This window comes from Nicotiana tomentosiformis, chromosome 1 (genome assembly GCF_000390325.3).
Source record: "Nicotiana tomentosiformis chromosome 1, ASM39032v3, whole genome shotgun sequence".
NCBI classification, from domain to species: Eukaryota; Viridiplantae; Streptophyta; class Magnoliopsida; order Solanales; family Solanaceae; genus Nicotiana; species Nicotiana tomentosiformis.
Genome location: NC_090812.1, coordinates 97200940 through 97223107, shown reverse-complemented (window position 1 = coordinate 97223107; position 22168 = coordinate 97200940). Strand labels below are relative to the sequence as shown.

The following is a 22168-nucleotide window of genomic DNA, read 5'->3' as shown; positions in this document are numbered from 1 at the left end:
AAAAATTTAAATTAAGTCTATTACCGTATTATGTTCAATTGAACCGATATGTACCCTTTTAGCTCCACTCCTGCATTATTTTCACGAGTACTAGCGTGAAGATATTAAGCTAAAAATTTCAATGTTACTGAAAAAAAAACTCTCATCTCATCATTAGGTATAGTAATCGAGATAGTGATTTGGTAGGTATCTTACAATTATAAAAAAACAAAAAAGACAAAAAAAAAATGTTTATCTGAGTATAAGTATTAAGTAAAACAATATCATTTATAGTAACATTGTTTTATCAAGTAATAACTTTACTTTGCAATTATTACATACTCTAGTATGTACTACTTAATAACTATCAACACCAAAATATACTAGCTTGAAGATATTAACCTAAATTTTGGAATATAAAGTCTCATTATTCATGTTAGCTAAGATTATTCAAGGTTTCTAAACCAATTTTTGAATTATAATACATTATACATAAAATAAATTTAAAAATTATATTATTGAAAGACAAGAAAGCTTCATCTAATTAAATATTAACTAAAACAATGGCATTTATTTTCTAAAATCGGTTTTATCAAGTAATTACTTTACTTCGTGTTTAATGTATGCTCTAATAAGTGTACTTGCACTAACCAAAATTGTATAGTCAGGTGGCAATACGAATATATTAAAGTTAAACTTCAAACTTTACGAAAAATATAATCTCCCTACTCGTATATTTCTAAAATCAGATTCGAGTTACAATAGATTATACTTGAAGTTACGAATAACAAAATCTTATCTTATTATTGATGTCCAGTATAGCAATAGTATCATTTGGATAATATAATCATTTTCTCAAATATTTATAACTTCACTTATAATTGCAACATACTTAAAGTAAAAATGGAAAAACTATAACAGGATTAAAATTAAATTGCGAGCTCCTAAAAATGGAAAAACTATATATTGGACTATTAGTAAATTATGTATTACTATTAGTTTACTATATTTTAGAAGAAAACAAAATGGAGTTGTATGTGTCTAGCTGTTAGGTCACCGGTGTGCTTCTATCTGTCAAGTGTATATATTATTACTCCGTTACTTTTAACTCTTGAAAATAAAAAAGGAAAAAAAAAAAGAAAAACAAAAAAAGGAAAATAAACGCGGCTGGTAATACACCAAAACCAGAGTCTTTCTCTTTCTTCATTCTCTCTCTCTTTCTGCTCATAGTTTTGAGCTAATACAAAGATCGTAGTAAGGCGATCCAAGCTTTACAAAACAGTTTTCATAATCATCTGACTTAGCTTTTTAAATCCATATCAGTTTTTCTTTTTTCCTTCGATTTAATTTTTTTTTCTTGTTGGATTTTAATTAATTTTCTATTTATTAAATAAAAGTCAGCTGGGGTTGGTAAAATTTTGCATTTTTTCATGCGATCTTGATTTAGTTGAGCTGAAAGGTTTTGAACTTTAATGAAATGGGTCAAAATTTTTGTGTGTTGTAGCTCAAGTTAGAGGCAAAAGGGGGTCTGAAAAGTGAAAAATCTTGGAATTTTGTGGAGTGTATTCATTAATTTGAATGATTTCTGTTGGGAGTAGAGATGGAAGGATAGGATTAGGGTTTGATGGTGGAATGGAGGAAACTGAGCTAGAAGAAGGAGAGGCTTGCTGTTACAACATTGATTCAACCATTGACCCTGATGTTTCTCTATCTTACCTTGTGAGTTTTTTTTTTTTTTTTTTTTTTTTTGCCTTAGTTTTCATCATACTTTTGGAGTTATAATTGAGATCAAAACATTTTAGTTTTAGAAGATTCTTGTTCATACGGTATTCAATTGTAATTTGGTTCATTTTGTGTATTGACTTTTTGTAGTTTGTTAGTTTGTAGCTCAATCTATGATCAATCTACATACTTTTGTCTATCTCCCGCTGGGGCTGCTCAATACAATTGTCGACCTAAAGCCAAAACTTAATAAGTGACCTCATGTCTAAGAAAAAACTTGATGAGGAAATGGAAAAGGAGTGTTATTAAACCTTAAACATAAAAGAGCAAAAAAAATCTAAGAGGAAATGCGGAAGCCGAAAAGTAATTAGCTTATATTAATTACTCTGAGAGAAAGAAATTTACCTTAATTACCTCAACTAAATCCCATTCTCAAAAAATAGAAAATGAACATTACCTCAACCAAATCCAACTACAACTACAACTACGCCTCAATCCCAAATAAATATTTTCTCAACCAAAGCCAAGTGGAATAAAATTTGGAACATTGTTAGGCAGAAGATGGTTGAAAAGAATCTACTCGTCGTTAACAATAAGCATTTCTGCTGTTCCATTTTATATGACATAGTTTTCATTTTAATTTCTTCTAGGAAGAGTAACACCTTTCTATATTTGGAAAGTTCAACGTAAAGCTTCCTATTTTATCTTCAGTGACATGCTCTTATGGTCATATAAATGCCATGACATGGTTAAGACCACAAGTTCTAAGGGTGCTTTTGGTGTGCGTCAAAATTCTTTCTTTCTTTCTTGAACTCCGTGTTCAGTCCAACACACCATATAAATTGGGGGAGTAATCATTATAAAACATATACATTAGTATATGTTATATATAATGTAGTAGTAAGTTTTGGGACAAAAATATTTTGGGCCTAAAGCAAGGGCTTTAGTGGCTTTGTGTTGGAGCTGCTTGGCTGCTCCTGATTCTCCCGCTTTCTAAATTGTTAGTATACTTGGATGCTTCAATATGGTCACTGTCTTATTCTGTGAAAGCTGAAAACAGCTAGTTGTGGCAGCTACATCAGCATGTCTTGATCGACTATGCCTCAAACCCAAACTAGTTGGGATCGGCTATATGATTTATCTATCACATTTCCGTTCTATTCAAGCCCAATTTGATTGATATACTAAACATATTCTCTATTAGGCAAAGAGGTTCTCTAAAACTGGAAGTTCCTTAAATCTCAACTTATCCCTACGGTGATATAATATCTGATTTCTGATGAATATCAAATGGTGTATGCCAAGGTCTTCCTCGGATTTCCATGTGCTTGGCAAAGGAAAGCCATCACTAAATCATTTCTTACCATACGGAACACCATTCCTGCGGCTGTTTTTTGGGTCATTTGGAAAGAAAGAAATGCTAGAATTTCTTAGAACAGGAAAGATAATGTACTTAAGTTCAAAATACAAGTGTATATCTTTGCTTAGTTTTTGGTGAAACATGGCAATGGAAAATGTTTTGGATGCTGATGTCATGCTTGACTTCCTTTTTTCCTTCCAGAACATGTAATTCTCTTCGGGTGTGCACATGCAACGCTTTTCGCTGACTTTTCATCAATATATATTAACCTTATCAGAAAGAAAAAGAAAGCTACAGAAGAACGTGAAAGGATTAAGTTTGTAATTCTATACGTGTGGAGAAAAGTGATTAATTTCACTCCAACACTGATATAAAATAGTGTTACAATTTTTCTCTAGTTGGAAACTATTCTTGGAAGTACTCCGTTGATGTGATTTATCATCATTTTTAGCAAAGAATGCATTGAGTGTTTGTCCAAGTATATTGTGATGTTGGAGAGAACCAGCATTTGCTTATTCTATTTTTTGCTTTATAACTTGTCTATCTTTATTAAGAAACTTCTCTATCTAGAGTTGGTTTAGGGGCTAGTTAGTGAGCTGGTAGACGTTTTCTGGCAGGTGTTGTGTACTAGTGTTTATAATTGCATTGTGCACCTCTGATGGCAACACTCTTCTAGTTTCTCATGTATCTATTCTCTTACTCTGTCAAGGATGAGAAACTCCACAATGTTTTGGGACATTTTCAAAAGGATTTTGAAGGTGGAGTTTCAGCTGAGAATCTGGGTATGTAATATTGGAAAAAAAGGGTATTCCCAGAAGCACAAGTTTGCCGTGACGAGGCTTATGCCATGAGCTGATGATTGTTGATTTGCATGTGTTAACAGGGTCAAGATTTGGCGGGTATGGTTCATTTTTACCTACTTATCAGCGTTCTCCCTCTTCGTCTCATCCAAGGACTCCACCAGAACCCAACAACTTTAACAGACAAATATCACCAAACAATCCGCTCCCTGAGGTACACAACCTTTGAATGAATCTTTATGGTTTTCTTATATGAAAGTTTACAGCAACGGAGAGGTAATATGTTTTCATGTTGATATTCTACTTTTGATTGGATAGCTAGCTGTGTTGACTAGACTATGATTTTGTACAGATTACTTGGTATGAAACTATGAATAAAACTCATAATTACCAAAAAAAAAAAAAAGATATTCTACTTTTACCAATCAATATGCATTTTTTAATTTTACAGGGTGGTCGCCATACCTCATTAGGATCATCATGCACTTCTCTCTCTGGAAGGCCTGTAGCATCTTCTGCCCGTTCAGCAACAGGACCTGCACCTAGGGCTCCACCATTTAACGGGGAAAGAAATTCTGCCGTACCACCTACTCGGTTGGAAGACTCCAATTCGAAAATTAAAAAAGTGAAAAAGCCAAGAAATGCATCTGACCTGAAAACGCTTAAGGTGCGTATCAAAGTTGGCACCAACAATTTGTCGACCCAAAAGAATGCAGAAATCTACAGTGGGCTTGGGCTTGATGATTCTCCATCATCATCGCTGGATGGTAGCCCTGTGGAGAGTGAAGGGGTATCCCATGACTTACAGGTTTCCCCAGATGAATCCCCTACTAGTATACTGCAGGTGAATCTTTCCCCTTCCCACAAGCATTTAGCTTGCTTTGTTTTTCTTCTTTTTGGTTTAAGCTAACCTTGGCTTCTGCAATTTTCTTAATCAACCCATTGGTGCAGATTATGACCGCGCATCCAATGCATGATATCTTATTGTTATCCCCCCTCTCAACTGAGTTAATTAGCTTGACTGAAAAAGAAAAGCTTTGGGGACAATGTGGATATGAAGGGAAGAAAAAGGCAAGCCTTGAAACTTCTTCGGTATTAGCAAACAGTACTCATCATGCAAATGGAGAAGCTTCAGAAGCAAGGAAATTGAAAATTTATGACAAAGATGCCTTGGCAAAGGGCAAAGGCAATGATAATCAAAATGGTAGTGCCTTATTATCAAAGAAGGCGATCGATACTGATGCTCTTGCATGTGAAGAACTTGTTTCGAATGCTTTGAAACTCCCTCTTTTATCTAATCCATACCCTAATTTTCTGGATCCTCCAAAAGATGCAGAGAAGACAGTTGACAGTTCAAGGTCAGCCAGTAAGGGTAAAACAACAGAAGCATCCTTTGAGCGGGCATCCAAGAAATCTTTGCTGCCTGTCGCTGCAATAGACACAAATTTTGTTGAAGTGTCTGGTGGAAAGGTTTCCTCATCTAGGAGAAGTATGGAAATTAAAGGGACAAATTGTAATAATCACAGTTCAGGAAACATGAAGAAAGAAGACAACAATGAAGAGGAAGAAGCTGACGATTCATCCATTGCTGGGCAGACTAAAGACAGGAATGCACCAAATGCAGATGTGGTTAGTCCCCTCAAACAGTCATCTCGTCAGAAAAGCTCCTCCAAAAATGAGGATGTAATGAAACTGGCTCCTGAAAAGGAACTGTTCACATCTGGAGACGCAATGAAATCCAAAGGAACACGATGTCATAATGCCCAAAGCACAGAGGTAGTAAAAGATGGTTTAGTTGCTGATTCTTCCATAGCATCTAAGGGTAAGAAAACCTCTTCTAGCAACATCCTCGTATCCAAAAGTGATTCAGAGGACATGAAAAAGAACCTGGCCAGGGATAAATACAAAGAATTCTTCGGTGATGTAGAACTCGAACTAGAAGATGCTGAAACTGGTTTGGAGAAAATTCATTCAAAGGAAATGCTCAAGGGTTCTGATGCAATCAGTAAGAAGAGACTTGAACGTAATAGCTCAATGAAGGAAAGTGTTAATGGTAGGAAAACTGAGAAGCCGCTTGCTTCCACTGAGCATCCTAGGTTGGCTTCAAATGAGGCTCCTCACAATGTTTGTGGATCCAATCCTGCTGCACCTCCAGGAGCAGTGGCTCCTTTAGTTAAAGAAGATTGGGTATGTTGTGACAAGTGTCAGATTTGGCGTCTACTGCCACTTGGCACAAATCCTGACAGTCTCCCAAAGAAGTGGGTTTGTAGAATGCAAACCTGGCTGTAAGTTTTTTCTCAACCTTGCTTTGGTCCTTTTATCATGATTATCTGTCTTGTTATAAATAAATTCTTTTCTATTCAGAAGAACTCATTTTTTTAAGGCAAAGACATGCAGCCATAGATGTTAGGTCGAAAGATTATCATATTTATACTTAATTGTTACAAGAGAATAAAATTTCTGATATTTAAGAAGGTTTGAACATTAAGTAATTTCTTCATGTTCTAGGCCCGGAATGAACCGTTGTGGTATCAGTGAAGAGGAAACAACGAAGGCTCTAAGAGCCCTTTACCAGGTGCCGATGAGTGGTGCTACTGCCCCTGCTTCTGACAAACAACATAGTCAGCTTGAGTATCTTGGTGGGGCACTCTCGGGGCTAACTTCTATTGATACTTTGCATGCCAGCCAAGACCACCAAAAAGTAGGTTTGCAAGCTGTTGATGCTGGTGGGAAGAAAATCTATGGATCAAAAGGCGTGTCAAGTGCAACCAAAGAAGGTTCACTGTCTTCAAATTGTGTCAAAAGAAGCCATCAGGGGACCCCAAATAGTAGAAGCTCGAATGGTACTACCAATTCTCCTGATGATGAAAATGGGCATGAACTGGTGGGTTTGCCAAATAGCTCAATCATGGAGAAGCAGAGACATAAACAAAAAGAGAAGAGAACATCACTTGAGAACCATTCTAATGGGGGTATTTTGTCCGAAGCAGTCATATTTTGAACTTGATGACCTTGAATTTCTGGAACTTCTCTTTATTCTGTATGACTTTTGTTTTGCAGGGATCAAAAGTTCGAAGATGAGGAACATTAGCGAGACGGATTTGGATGGTTCGACAGCTAAAAAGTTCAAGAGAGATGATGTACATTATGATGATGACCGCATTGGGGAAAAACCAGGACAGAGCTCAAGCACTGGTTTGTCAAACAGTGGATCAGAAAAGGTCAGGGATAAATATAAATACAAGAACTCAAAGGCGGATTCAATGAAAAACTTGTCTTCAGCAAAAAATCCAGAAAACCATACTCTGGATGGTTCAGTCCATAAATGTGATAGTAAAGACTCCCTTAAGAAGAGAAAACGGAGCGAACACCAGAATTCTGAGGCACAAACTCCCCGAGATATTGTGGAAGAGACATGTGATAACGACTGCAGGAAAGAAAAGAAAGCAAGGATCTCCAGGTCTGGGGGGAAAGACTCCAGCAGAAGCAGAGCTAGTGGAGGAACTGATGGAAAAGGTAGTAAGAAGGAAGAGCGAGTCGGACAAGATCTAGATAGCACTCTATCTCAGCGTAGTGCAGATGCTGCAGATTCTTCAAAAAGGAATTTGTCTGCTTTGCAGCCTTCTGTTGCAGCAACTTCAAGCTCTTCTAAAGTTTCTGGTTCACATAAGAACAGAGCTAGTCTTCAAGAACTGAAGGGTTCACCAGTAGAATCAGTATCTTCATCTCCTTTGAGAATTACAAACACGGATAAGTTTTCATCAACTAAAAGGAACCCCAAGAGAAAAGACGATCGCAAGAATGCCCGTTCTACACCAAGAAGGTCTTCTTTTGGTGAAAATGATAGGGGCAGCAATCGTTCTGGAATGATAAAGAAAGACGAAGCTTCCAATGGCAAGCATCATGGTCTGGAGTCCTCTGAACTTGCTTACCAGGAGAAAGATGTGCTTGATGTATCAGATCCTACGATTAAAGCAAAGATCACAGGTTCTGATTTTGCTACTCGTCGGGACACTGTTGTAAGGACAGAGAACTCAGACCAAGGCCTAGATAATGAAAGAAGGAAGAGTAGTCAGTTTCATAATAATGGGTCTACCTCAAAGGATGAGATGGTTTCGTTGTCTCAGCGTAAAGAAAAGAATCGTACTGTCAGATCTGATTCTGGCAAACGTAGGTCTAAGGATCCTGATGTCTCAAATGAATCTTCAGATCGAAAATTAGATGAGGGGAAATTGACATCCGGAAGAAACAAGTTTGAGGATAAAGCTGGTGCTGGTTCTGATGGATTACAACAAGGTTCTAAGAAAGATCCTGCTGGGAAATTGTTGAATGAGAATCTCAAAGGAGATCTTCAATCGAAGTTTGGTGATCATGATGGTGCAGAAGTTAAGTTAGATGTTATATCCAGCCTGGATAAAAGACAGGCCGCTCTAATTGATCGAGATGATGGAAAATCGTTCAGGAAACTTGCTTCTGACAAAACTGAGCGAACTGAAGTTTTTGAGAGAGGAAAGGCACACTTAGCATCTCCTTCAACAAGAGGTCAAAATGAGACAGTTCCATTTTCGCAACCAGTTCCTGCATTCAAAAAGGAAGGTGCGGCTAATTCATTGGCAGTGGATACTTTTGAAGGGGAGATGTTGAATACTTCAAGACAGGGTAAAAAATCTGAAAGCCACCCTGGAATACCTAGTAGTATGCGACACTCTACTCCGCCTGCACATAAGGTCCGGGATCCGGATGCTCGCAGCCCTATTCGGAAGGATTCTACAAGTCAAGCTGCTGCAAATGCTATAAAAGAAGCCACGAACCTCAAACACCTGGCAGATCGCCTCAAGGTTTACATAATTTTCCTTCAAATCCAAAGAAAAGAAGGGCCTTTAACTAGTTGATAAGCTTTATCATTTGCTCTCATTTGTTTATTTATTTACTCATTTTTGTTGGCATAACTTGACATCTTGTTGCAGAATTCTGGGTCAAGTGAAAGTACAAGTCTCTATTTTCAAGCAACCCTAAAGTTTCTCCATGGAGCATCCTTGCTAGAATCATGCAACGACAGCGCCAAGCACAGTGAAATGAACCAGTCAAGGCAAATTTATAGCAGCACTGCAAAACTGTGCGAGTGAGTTGTCTAGTCTTTGCATCTATTCATTCATTGTGACCCTGATTGCACAAATTCGTGAGTAGATGTTACTTTTTTACCACGCGGAAGTGCAGGATCTGAGATATCTAAGCTGTTTCTTGATGAACTAGTCAGGACAATATGCTCACTAACAGATACAGTAAAGGAGAGTATAAAGGTTCTCAGGAATGACTTGCTTAAGAAACAAGAACCCTTGCTTGTAGAATGAAGCTTAAATTCGACTTGCTGTTCTTTTACATTCTTCATTCATTATCAAGAACTTTATGGGGACCCTACCCAATACTATGTTTTCCTTTTTTAGCATTCGGGATTGATTAAGGATCTGGAGTTTGTTAAAAGCACTGCAAATTAGAAAATGTTTTGTTAATATCTGGGGATTGTTTTGTGCCAACAGCTTTCTTGGTACCTTTTTTAATTAATAAAAATCTTACCTGATCACAGAAAAAAACACTTGGGATTACATAATACTGCTTTGTGGTATATAAGAAAAACTTCTTTCATCGGATGCACTTTTCAAACTTCTTATTTCTATTCTCATAATGTATAATCCTAAGAGTCATTTATATTGTAGAGATCAGTTTATAATGCCAATGAGATCTTGAAGTACCTCAGAAGTTCCTAATACCAAGTAATGCTAATTCTGGGATTTATTCTTGTTATTTTTATAGGTTTGTTGCCCATGAATATGAGAAATTGAAAGACATGGCTGCTGTCGCACTAGCCTATAAATGCTTGGAGGTCGCGTACATGCGAGTAATTTATTCCTCACATTTCAATGCAAACAGATATAGGAATGAACTACAAACAGCCCTGCAAATTTTTCCTCCGGGTAATTTTACTAGAGATTCACCTGAAAATAAACATCCTACATCATGATACAATTTTATTTCAGATTGTGCCAATTTGACCAGCACGCTTCTTTAGACTTCTGGTTTAACCTTTGATGCTACTAAAGGGGCATGGTTTTGCTGGATATTCATTAAGATAATGTTCACAATATTTAGTTTGTACTACACAAAAACCATTTTCTGTGTACTCACAGGCTTATGCTTTGCTGTATCTATGAAATGTTGAAGATATTATGAAATTGACGAGTCAATACCGCTAGAAAGTTCTGTATAACATTCTGGGTAGACTGAAAAATAATTGATTATGAAGTTTGCCAATGTACTGGCTTTAGCCAAAATAGAAGTATGTCTATTAAAAGGTTATTCCATTTTATCTTCGTTTATGCCGAGAACAAATTGGTGTGTTGATGGAAACGATGAAAATGTGGGATGATTAAGTTGGCAGAACATTGTAGAATGATTAAATTATTCGTAAATCATCAATAACAATTCACATAAATAACATTTATCTCTGATGATCAAAGCTTCAATGGATTTTATTCAAGAATTATCCATTATTAGGTATTAGTAAGTTTTGATAGTTGGACTGAAATTGATTCCTTGAAATTTTAGTATTAGTCATTAACTCTTCTTTTATCAGGAATAGAAGTTTAATAAGTTTTAAAAAAAGGTTTTTCTTTCTTTTACTTTAAGCAAAACAGGTATATCTTATTAGTACTGATGAAGTGTCTTGGACTTTCTTCTTAGCGGATTGGACTTCTTTTTAATGGTTATACTTATTGGGTTCCTTATTATCATAGGTGAGTCCCCTTCCTCTTCTGCCTCGGATGTTGACAATTTGAACAATCCAACAACGGTAGACAAGGCTGCCTTGACGAAAGGTGTTGCTTCTCCCCAAGTTGCTGGAACTCATGTTGTCTCAGCGAGAAACCGTGCTAGCTTCACGAGGCTACTTAACTTTGTAAGTATCAGTAAATTTCAGCTCCATTAATGAGTTAGTCTACTTGAGTGGATGAGATCATTAATCAAACATATTTTCAACGGAGAGAAGCATCAGACCATATAAAGTAAAGAACTATTTAATATTGTCTAACTCTGTTCGTCTAATTTAATTTAGTGGATGATATCATTAATCGAACATAAGAAGCATCGGACCAGATAAATTAAAGAACTATTTCGGTGTTGTCTAACTCGTTATTCTCCTGAACAATTGCCTCAAGCAGGGCATATTACCATACTCTATCTGCAATTTTGCCAACAGAACTGGCGTTGAACCTGATTTTCTATTTTTCTTAGTTGTCATTCACCAGGTTGTTTGGGTAAAGGGCATAATCACAAAAATGTTTATCTGTGCATAAGTCTAAGCCTTTTCCATGTATCCATTTACTTGAAAAGTCATGTTCTGGAAATTTACTTTGATCTGGCCATGTTCCTTTTTCCAGTATCTTGGTTTTGATTGATTTACAGGCACAGGAAGTTACCTTAGCAATGGACGCCTCCAGGAAGTCACGTGTTGCTTTTGCAGCTGCTTATCCTGGACTCAGCGATACACAGTGTAAAGAGCCTGCATTATCTGTAAAGAAGGCCCTTGATTTCAACTTCCAGGATGTTGACGGCTTATTGCGCCTAGTCCGGGTTGCCATGGAAGCTATCAGCCGGTGAAATTTTAGCTTATGCCTGAAACCATGTGATTCTATGGGACAGACTCCTGAACCTGTTCCTCTGTTTGCTGTCAATTGAGGAGAAGTCAGAAAAAGGATCTCTTGGTCGAGGAATGCTATAATACCTATCAAGTTAAGAACTCCACTCCCAATGCCCTTGTAAATCTGTACATAGCTACATACTGCAAATGGTAAGATGTTCCCAATACAGACACGGTCACGATCTGATTGAAATAAGGAGCTTGGTGTTGCTGTCATAAATTCATAGCATCGAAAATGGCTCGTTGTTACTGATCCAGCTGACTTGCCTCTCCGAGAATGAAGGTAAAAAATGGTCATGAGTATTGCATTTTTTCCATATCTCAAGTAGTTTATTTAGTGTTCTTGTGAGTCAATAGCTCATCTCTATCACTTTTTTTTCCTTGATTCCACCTACAGATACGTCTGCAACCGAGATGGCTTGTTAGTTTCAACGTATAGAAGGGAAAATTTCTGAGAATACTCTTCCACGACAGCACAAAAGAATAATGTGACCAGTATATATGGTTCGAGTTGATTGATGAGTTGTTGACATTGAGGAGACTCGGCTATATACACTTTCTACCCGTATGTTGAAGAATCATTAATTTTTATTATGTACAGAACGAAAAAAAGATTATTCCCGTCTATAAAAATTGGAATTTTCTTTTGCAGGTTAGCTTTCTGCTAATAGGGACACTCACAAGATGAGATATGCAGTTGTTGCATCCATCTTAGTAGGTTAATACTCCACTGCCTTTGTTAATTGTCTTAGGGAAATTTATTTCGAAGGAAAAAAGCCCACGTAAGAATCTAATGCTTTTCTTTTTTTTGCCATTGCTATCTATATATACCCTGCTTCTCTGTCTCACTCATTGGGTTTGATGTTTACAGGTCGTTGAGAACTGCCGTGACTGCAGCAACTTGGCTTTGTTATACTTACTAACAGTGTTAATAAACTTTCCACCATCAGTGTACTTTGACCTTGACCATTGAGTAGCTATAGTAGTGAGTAGGTAAATTTTACCATTTTTACCAAGTTACCAAATAATGTTTTTATCTTAAGATGTACTTGTATATACGTTATAAGTAATTTGACTGTGTAAATAAGTTTTACACTGTCAATGCATAGGAACTTAGACTCTGATTTTATGGGTCTTTTCCTGTAAATTTTTCTGTTACTAGCTGTTATACAAGACATTGTTTAACAGCATAAAGTTCTGCTTTAATAAATCATGGGTGGTCTCAATGTGTAAAAGATATAACACATTATTTTTCCCGAAAATTTGATACAAACATTCTACATTCATTAAACTCATAACTCACAGTTAACTTCAATTCCTTGTCGATTGTTTCAGGATCCAAATTATTGGCTGGTCATTTCAAAATTGCTACTGTTTGGACTATTTGACTGCTGTTCTGTATTTGATTATAGGTTTTCCTATGCTAGAAAAGTGTCTTTGAAATTAAAGAGTGCTCTCAAAAGAATGACTTATAGAAGATCATACTGGTGCGACTGACTCGTTTATTAGCAATGATTAATGTTTTTGATTGGCCTTGTAGCCCTTTCTGAGCAAGCAGTGAAACACATCCCTCTCTACTTAACAGGGTTTAGAAATGAAACTAAATGAAAGCTAAACAGAGTACGTCATTGAATGGAAGTTAGAAGTAGTTAGTCGCCTCACAATCTTATTTCTTCGATGAAGTACATATGATCAGAAAAGCTACCTAAGGACAACACATGATTGATAGGGTTTAGAAATGAAACAAATAAAAGTTAAACAGGGTTCACAAATGAAGTCGACAAATGGATGTTAGACATAGTTAGTCACCTTAAGCCTAATTTCTTCGGTGAGGTATATATGATCAGAGAAGGTATTTAAAGACAAAACATAATTGATAACAGCTTTGAAATGATTCACCAAGTGCCTGAGCTAATCGAGTAACTATAGAAACAACATGTGTACAACAATGTCAAGGTAAAAATGGTTAAAAAGAGATACTCGGGTTCAATTGCTGTAGCTAGTGAACATATAATTTGAAATTCAAATAAGATTTTGTTCTATACTGCACAGTTGCCTACTTATAAGCAAGGTCAAAAAATTTGTCTCCTACTATACTCCTATTACATGGAAAACCAGCTGTACTTAATCCAATGTGAAAGAACAATAGAAGCTCAGCCAGGCACCACAGCATTGCTTCAGGCCAAGTACTTAAACAAGTTCGGGTTCTCTTTGTCTCTTTCCAAGTAATCCCGAGTGATAAGATCTTCAATTCGCTTTTTGATTGCTTTGAAATCAGGCTACACAAATATGCAAAATTTATTACATATTAGTAAAAAATTCTCAGTTTCTATAACAACAGCCCTAACTAGTCTTCAGGATAAAGCTAAGTTTAAGATGCAGTAGACACTTGCAAAGGAAATAGAGCCCATAAATAATAAGAATGTGAGATTCTTGGGTTGGATGGCACACAAGATCATAACATTGTAAGCACACGGTGCAACCATATTCGACCCATGTTCATCTCTCGTAGTTTTGATTTTGTATGGAAAACTCTAGCTTTTCAAGACTATGAATCCTCAAGTTCATGAACTAGACTAAATTCATTATTCCAAACTTATTCTCACTTAAAAGTTGCCACTTCTTCTATGACCAAAATAACTTTCCCGATTAAGAGAGTATGAAATGCCAGATATCTATTCCAAAAAGAAACTACAGACAAAAGGGAGGTCTGCCTCCTCGTTTCATCTCTCGTGTTGTTTCACTGGTTTAGAAGAAATGAAAAGAATAGGAGAAGATGGGAAAGAAGAAAAAGAACCATCTATACAAGCGGCTGTCATTTGACCCATTTACAGAACTAAATCGGAAGTGGATAATTGTCACTGGATAACATATTTAAAGGATTTGAAATTAATGAAAGATATTTCAACTAAAAATTCTTTGTTTCACAGTGCTATAATAATGTCGAAGAAATAAAAAATGGGGAACAATTTGTGAGTGGAGGGTAAATGTAAAATTGGTAATTCTATCATTCTGTCAAGTAAAATTCGTTGGGAAAGAAACCAACAATTTCACTTAAGTCAAACAAGACATGCATCACAAACCTAAAACTAAGGGAGATCCTCCTACTAATTTACCAACGGTATTCCAGATATTTAAAAAATTTAAGGTAGCCCTTTAAAGTATTTTACCAACACTATCCCACATATTTAAATTCTTTTTTCTATAAGGCAAATAATTTTATAAACAGTTTGTGAGAACCCCGTTTACAAGCTGTATACCAAAAAAAAGAGAACCTACACCAAAATATAAGAGAAATTAAATGGTGATACCCATCTTAAATTCTTAAGAATACTTTCAACACCATGATCCCCAAAGACTCTGATCCTGAAAGAAAAGCTGTTAAAGTAATGAGGTGATAGTGTGATCCTATCTGTCGCTACGTTCCTAGAAGATGATACCCTTCAATTTGTTTATTGGCAAGCTGGAAAACAAAGGGTCTGCTGCAGTGACATATTTAGTCCCCTCCAGTATCAATTGAACGCCATGGTTACTATTGGGGCATGCAAATCATATAGACCTTGCAAAGTGATTTGTTTCATTCTAGAAAATTCAAATGGTTGAAAGAAGTGGTGCATACCTTAAACATTCGGCTCAACTGCTCAACACACTCCAACACTAGCTGTTGATGAGGAAGAACCTTCCGACTCTTCATAATGCGCACGATACAGGCATCAATTGCATAACGTCTATCTTTGTCCACATCCTCAACCACCTTTTTCCTTTCATCCGCAGGAGGCAATGGGACCTGGACGGTACAAATTTCATGCCATTAATGCGTTTATGAAAGAAGCATCATTGAAAAGTACAAAGTTCTAAACAGTATCTATACCCTAATCCTTCTCATCCTGTCAGTGAACTTGGAGTTGAACTCAAAATGATCAGATGGTGAGACAGTTCTATTGCTAGGCTCCTTGGTCAGAATTTTATACTTGGCACATGAAAGGGAATGAAGCAATCTGACCAAGTCATCATCCGCCAAATTTAATTGACTCTTGATTTCTGAGTAACTCAATCTATCTGAAGCATTAAACAGTAACAGAGCAGCAGCCTGAAAAAGAGGCAATCATAAATCCAAAAAACTGTATTGTAACCAACAGGGATATTGCAATGGAATCATTAGAAAGGGTAGTCACCTGATAAGTTCCCACAATCAGTTCGATGGTTTTAGGCGCAAACTTCCCGTTTATGTTACATGTACCCAATGAATAAATCCATGTCAATTTCCTGTGTTTTGTTTTCGTCTGATAGAATTCCTTGAAGACTTCCACACTTTTTACCTGAGGCAAATGGCAAAACAAAGGTACGCCATTCATTAATTCAGAAGAAAACCTCAAATCAGCGTGAATTTTCAAATTAGCAAGAAAAGCAGCTCTCACCATTTCCACTGGGAGACTCAAATCAGAAGATTTATAACTAGGCCAGAATCCAGTTGTAAGAACTGTGACAGTTAAATCGATTCCAGGACTTGCTGCAGGGTTGTTGCTGAGATATTCCTGAAAGTGGTTCTGATTTTCCCTAGCCAATGTCAAGTCTGTTACCTGTTCAAAAGTTCCCAACCACAAGCTTTAATAAGATATTTGAATGGGGAAAGGATAAACTATGAAAGGATATTGTGTTCCTCACCATTCCCTCCATCTTAGATGTAAACTGTCCACCACACTGCTGCTTCAGCTTTGTTAAGATAAGCCTTTCATGGTCATCATTGGCACTTTTATCAAAGAGCAATCGACGAGAAAGCTTCTTCCTGTTGCACCAAGACAATGGACATTCCAAAAGGTAAATGAAAATTCAACCTAACTAAGGTTATTATATCAAGAAATTGGACTGTCTACCCCACCTGTAGAACTCCGCATAAAGGTCTTTGTCACTGATGTACGCGAGAAGCTTGACCACCTACAAAAATTGAAACCATTATTTATTATGGTATCATTTGCAGAAAGATGGACTTTCCAGGAACTGAAGAGTGATTTACAGTTCACGCTATACCTTATCCAATGTCTCCTCAATAGCGTCATCACTGAGCTTTTCACTCCCGCCTTTTTTAAGAATATTATCACAATAAGAAGCAAGGAGCTCTGCACTTGAACAACCTGACACAATCTTGTTACAGAAGACCTCAAATGCCTCCTTCAGAGCCTGTATATGTCAAACTTTAGACACCAGAAACTTTGACAAATAATTCAAAGTAAAAGAGATCCGCAGACAACTGTTACCAGCTGAACATACCTTATGAAAGAGAGAGTTATTAGTAAAACACTCTGTAACATAAGCCATATACTTGTCGTGGAGCTCAATCAACTTCCTAACGAAGACCTGAGAAAAGGGATGAGTCCACGATTAAGTGGATACTTACCAATACATAAAAGTGAAATCAAAATCTGAGAATATGGTTCTACCTGCTCCCCTGAGCCCGAACTTTCAGCCTGTGCAAGAACACACATCAGCACCTCAAATGGAAACGCTAATAAATTATTATCAGGAACAAAAAAATTCTTGAAACCGTAGGACAGCAAGGCTGCAGAGAAACTTCATATATATGTACTTTATTTTTACAAATGCTTTCAACTCCACTCAAAAAATTTTGTTCTCTAAATGGTGTTTCATGCAATCCCCCCAAACTGTATTTCCCCTATTAACAGTTGAAAAGGACTTTAGACTCTTACAATTTACAGATAATCATCATTCTTAGGTGTAAACTCATAAAAATATGAAACAGGAACATGCACAATTCACCTTGTTACTTGCCGTATCTTCAGCCTGTTGCACCAAGACCATGCCTTCAGAAGTGACATGCTGTAAAATATGTACTGTTAGCAGATGCTTAGGCAAAATTACAAAACTAAATAAATACCTCCTTTTGTCAGTCGTTAATTGGCATAGAAAAAATACCTGTTTAAACATATTTGCAACAGGCTCCAATCCCTTAGGAATTCTGTGGAATAGCCTATACATTCGAGATAAATCCTCTACCTAAGAGTAAAAAAGGTAGTGGAGAAGTAAGGGCAAAAGAGAGAAGCATCAAATAACATGTAAAATACATTGAAACTACCAGAAAACTAATAGTGAAAAGAAAAACAAGGAAGCAATACCTTATCATCTCTAAGCAAAGCTCGGCATCCAGAATGCTCCTTCTCAAGTAACTGATTGGTATATACAACCAATAATTCATTTTGCACTTTCTGCAGCATAAGTTTGGTCTCAGCATTGAAAAAAATTCCAACAAAAGGAAGATTTTCAACATGTAGAAAATCTGAATTTTCAGCAGCATTCTAAGTGGGCGTTTGGACATAAGAATTGTAAAATTCCAAAAAAAAGTGAAAATGGTATTTGAAAATTAGAGTTGTGTTTGGACATGAATATAATTTTGGGTTGTTTTTGAAGTTTTGTGAGTGATCTGAGTGAAAATTTTGAAAAACAGCTTTTTGGAGTTTTTTAAATTTTCGAAAAATTCCAAAATGCATCTTCAAGTGAAAATTGGAAAATTTATGACCAAACGCTGAATTCGAAAAAAAGTGAAAAATTTATTATGTCCAAACGGGCTCTAAGTCTGAATTTTCAGCATTCTAAGTAAGTCTGAATTTTCAGCATTCTAAGTCAAGTATATATGAGGCAGATACTTTAAAGCAATGACATAAATAAGAAGTGCAAGTATTTAAGTAAATTCAAAGGCTGACCTCCAAAAGTTTTGTCTCACTACTAACATGGAGATAATGAGACACTCTATCCTTCTCTTTCTTCAAGCACTCCTCCGCCTGTGTTAGCAAAGCACTTTCACAATTTACTCTGGCAACTTAAAACAATAACCAAACCATTTATAAACTCAAGAAATTTGTAAAAATGAATTATACCTTCAACATATAATCTGGACAAGAATCTTCCACGATCCAACTTGAAGCTTTCCGAGAATAATAAGCTGCGGTATCTTTAAGCATTGCATCTTCAAAGTCATTTTCGTAATACTCCATTTGCCCCATTCCAATTCCAACAAATATATCAAGCACGTTCTTCAGTAAGGCCCTGTCAATCTGCTCACCCTCACGTTCTTGATCAATCTAATTCAATAGGACTCTTAGTCAGACCCTCAAAACTAGCAAATAATATCGTAAGACATGGGGTCAAATGGAAGGGGGAAGAAACCAAAAACAAAATAAAAGGATATGATACTTGCCAACACAATAACTGCATCTCTAGCTTTACTGTTCAACTCCTGATAAACCTATTGTCAACAAAAAACAGAAATAAGTTGCCCACACAACAAAGATATGGAGAAAGCTCATCCCCCAAAAGAACAAGAACAATAATGTTGCCAATAATTAAATAGGAGATGCGAGAAACATACCAGATCGCGGAAGCACGTCAGACCAACTTCGTTAAGTGCAGGTAGCGACCTTCGGGCAATAAAATACCGGTCAAGATAATAGAAGAACCGTGAGAGCCACCTGACCATAAGTTTATGATTCGCCCATCTTTTCACAAACTCCCTCAACATAAACTCATCATGCCTCTCTCTTAAAGCAGGCAGAACCTAATAAAGAATACAAAATACTAATTTCAAAATCGAATAGCAATAGCAAAGCAACTAGAATACACGTGCACTATTTTCAAATTAAAATGAAGCAATGTTAACTAGGATTTCAGGGTCTAATCAACTTAATGTTCTCAAAACAGCCACCCCAGATGAACATACACCCACCTATTGAGGCTTATCAATATGTGTCAGTTATACCAATACAAGAACACCAAAATTGTCCAGACCAAACTCAAGTTCTATCCATTATTGCCTAATTAAAAGTACAACTCCGCCAAAAAGCCTGCTAATTGCATGAAAAGTAAATATGTTTGCCCCATCACAAAGGTAACCATCAGCTAATAACTTTTCAATACCCAATTATCATGAAAGACAAGGTTAAAGCTTCTTACAGTAGAATTGATGTATTCTTCAAAAGCTTCCTTGTACTTCTCATACAGCTGTTGTGAGTAATCATGCGGGGGCTTCTGCGTACACATGTTATATATAGTTGTGTAGAGCATCATGTACTCTTCAGAGTTGAAAGAATCTTGCTGTCCTTCTAAAATTTTCTTCAACTTTGTGACTCCCTTCTGCATAAACTCCCATCCTTCCTCCAATTCAATAATCTTCATCTGGCTCATTGCCATCTTAGAAGCACGTGTTTTGTTGCCACCTGAATATGAGCCATTGAAAACCACACATAATCACAACACAACACCATATAACAAGCATTAGTAAGGAAACATCCAATCTCACACCAAATCATAATCAATTACACAAAACAACACCAATTCAAATATCATCGATAGCGTAGGCGCATAGCTATGTGGACAGAAGGGTGGTCGGTTGAACATTACACTGCTTATGTAGGTGGTTAAATATTACTTCTTATACAACAACAACTACTACTACAACTCAATCCCAAAAAAATTGTGGTGGTGCTCTCGTTGAGAAATTCCTGACTACGACTACGACACTGCAGGCGACAGCTTCCCAATTAATAATCAACAACAACAAACCCATTGTAATCCCAAGTGGAGTCGGGGGAGCGTAATGTGCACGCAAACCTTACCCTACCTTGTGAAGGTAGAGAGGTTGTTTCCGATAATCGCTCGGCTTCAGTAAAAGCATAGTCACAACATTGTCAAAGAGAAATAAAGTAATGGACTAATGGAAAAGAAATTAAGGTAACTGAAGCAAAAGAAATAACCAGTAGTACTAGAAATCTAAGTATAAGAAAGTACGGTAATAATACTGATACTACAGACATTAAAGAGAGACTCCCGACTACCTATTAGCCTTAAGAAAAACATCATCAATGTACACTTTTGTAATTAGCTTTATACAGGTTGGGATATACAAAATGACCTAGAACCACAGGCACTTTTTTTAATACTTTTTTGCAAAAGTTTTCAGCAGTCTAGCATTCTCAAACAGAAATATTTCTTTCAGTTTCAGTTTGCATTAATAAAACTCCTAAATCATAAGCCCGCACGTAGTAAATGACGTGTAAATAAGGAAATCGACACATATCGCGTAATTCCAATTTAATATATATTTTTTCAGGCAATTCAATTCAATGTTCAAGAAATTTAGCACGATCGTAAACCCTAGAAACGATAACAAGACCTAAGCTAAATCATAGTCTCCTCGGCCCTTACCAGAGAAAAGGATCGATCACGGGAGCGAGCTGAATTACAATCGCCTCGTGTTGATAAATCGCTTGCGTTGTCAACAGATTATACAATGCGATAAGTAAGAGAAAATATCTCAAATCTTTAGAATCACTAAGTTTATTTATAGGGGAAATGGGTTGAGAATGAGGCGGTTGAATTTCAACCAAATTCCACTCTCACAGTCCTGCCTTCTCTTGGAAACCATGTGGAGATTTCCTTCTTTTTTGCCCTTTTTATTTAAGTTTAGAGTATCCGGGCAATCATATCGTATATTACTATTCTTAGACGTATATTAATTGGAGTACATATATAGGAATGTCAGTTTACACGTAACACTCTTTAATAACATTTATTACTAACTTAAAATAAATGAAAGTAAACTATTCTACTAAGTTAAACTATGGTGCTGATGTAAGAATTTTAAAACATTATATATCCAAGCTAAAACAAACTCACAAGTGATAATTACAATTTTAATATGTATGGCCAAGATTTTGGAATGCTAAAACACCTTTTACAAACAAAAAAAATGGAGATTTGAAGCATTTGGCGAAAAGAACAAATATTTTTTAATTATAAGATTTTACTGTAGTAATTACCAAATAGAAACATTACAACAAACAACATCGTTTGCTGATCACCAAAAACAATAAAGCCCTGAATTATATATTTTTGTATGATATTATAGAAATTAAAAAGCACACTTCCCATTTCTGCAACCAAACAGTCATACTGGACAAAGCAGGCTAGAACATATAATGTTGTAAGGGGTCATTTGGTTCAACTGCAGGGCAGACAAGGATATCTCATATCTCACCTTCTTTATGGGATAATTAATTCCATCATTACTAGTATTAGCTAATATTCATAATCAAATATAGAATAAATATAATCCCAAATTCTATCTTAGGATTAGTATCATTATCCCAATAATACCCCATGATAGTATTGTCACGACCTAAAATCCCTCTTTAAGGATCGTGATGGCACTTTGTCACGATCCCAATTCCCCTCCGTAGGATGTCGTGACGGCACCTAATCTCTAAGACTAGGTAAGCTTAACAATCATGCAGAAAATAACTGAAAAATCAAATAAACTCTAAATGCTCCACAACTATATAAAATAAGCTGGGCTGCTCAACACATACAATTTCACCCAAAATCTGGTAAAATACAAGTCATGAGCTCTATGCCAATATCAAAGTCATTTCTATACAATTGTATCTAGTAAAGAAGAAAAAATATAGAAATGGATAGAAGGTGATTCCGAGGCCTGCGGACGCGGGCAGGTGTACCTTGAAGTCTCCAAATGCGAACTCAGCTCATTGGTGCCGGGACTGATAGAAGGTACCTGAATTTGCACAAAAAAATGTGCAAAAGCATAGC

General features: G+C 36.4%; 2 protein-coding genes and 1 long non-coding RNA gene across 4 annotated transcripts; 2 read left to right on the top strand and 1 right to left on the bottom strand.

Moving 5' to 3' along the window:
• The first annotated feature begins 1092 nt into the window (after positions 1-1092).
• On the top strand, positions 1093-12816 carry LOC104115426 (cysteine-tryptophan domain-containing zinc finger protein 3). Of its 2 annotated transcripts, none has more exons than XM_009626055.4 (14): positions 1093-1698; positions 3771-3843; positions 3945-4075; positions 4313-4705; positions 4813-6146; positions 6370-6833; positions 6922-8699; positions 8829-8983; positions 9673-9833; positions 10653-10813; positions 11320-11837; positions 11952-12119; positions 12207-12336; positions 12426-12816. In XM_009626055.4, exons 1-11 carry the CDS (start codon positions 1558-1560, stop codon positions 11512-11514), a joined length of 4986 nt encoding a protein of 1661 aa, XP_009624350.1. In that variant the 5' UTR covers positions 1093-1557; the 3' UTR covers positions 11515-11837; positions 11952-12119; positions 12207-12336; positions 12426-12816. The 2 variants fall into 2 exon arrangements, with proteins under 2 accessions (XP_009624350.1, XP_018632921.1); XM_018777405.3 differs by having other exon boundaries at positions 1571-1698; positions 3679-3843.
• A 629-nt stretch (positions 12817-13445) lies between these two features.
• Positions 13446-19753, bottom strand: LOC104115425 (cullin-1-like). The gene is made up of 18 exons (XM_018777406.3): positions 19517-19753; positions 18936-19121; positions 18765-18812; positions 18445-18648; positions 18271-18348; positions 17686-17775; positions 17486-17566; positions 17330-17389; positions 16993-17019; positions 16823-16909; positions 16583-16732; positions 16434-16489; positions 16220-16340; positions 15973-16134; positions 15730-15873; positions 15426-15644; positions 15174-15341; positions 13446-13833 (listed from the first exon to the last, which is right to left on the bottom strand). The coding sequence occupies exons 1-18, from the start codon at positions 19751-19753 to the stop codon at positions 13732-13734; spliced, it is 2220 nt and encodes a 739-aa protein (XP_018632922.1). The 3' UTR covers positions 13446-13731.
• On the top strand, positions 19626-20872 carry LOC138900751 (uncharacterized). Its single transcript, XR_011411996.1, has 2 exons — positions 19626-19764; positions 20771-20872. It is a non-coding gene; the product is annotated as an uncharacterized lncRNA (long non-coding RNA).
• The last annotated feature ends 1296 nt before the right edge of the window (positions 20873-22168 follow it).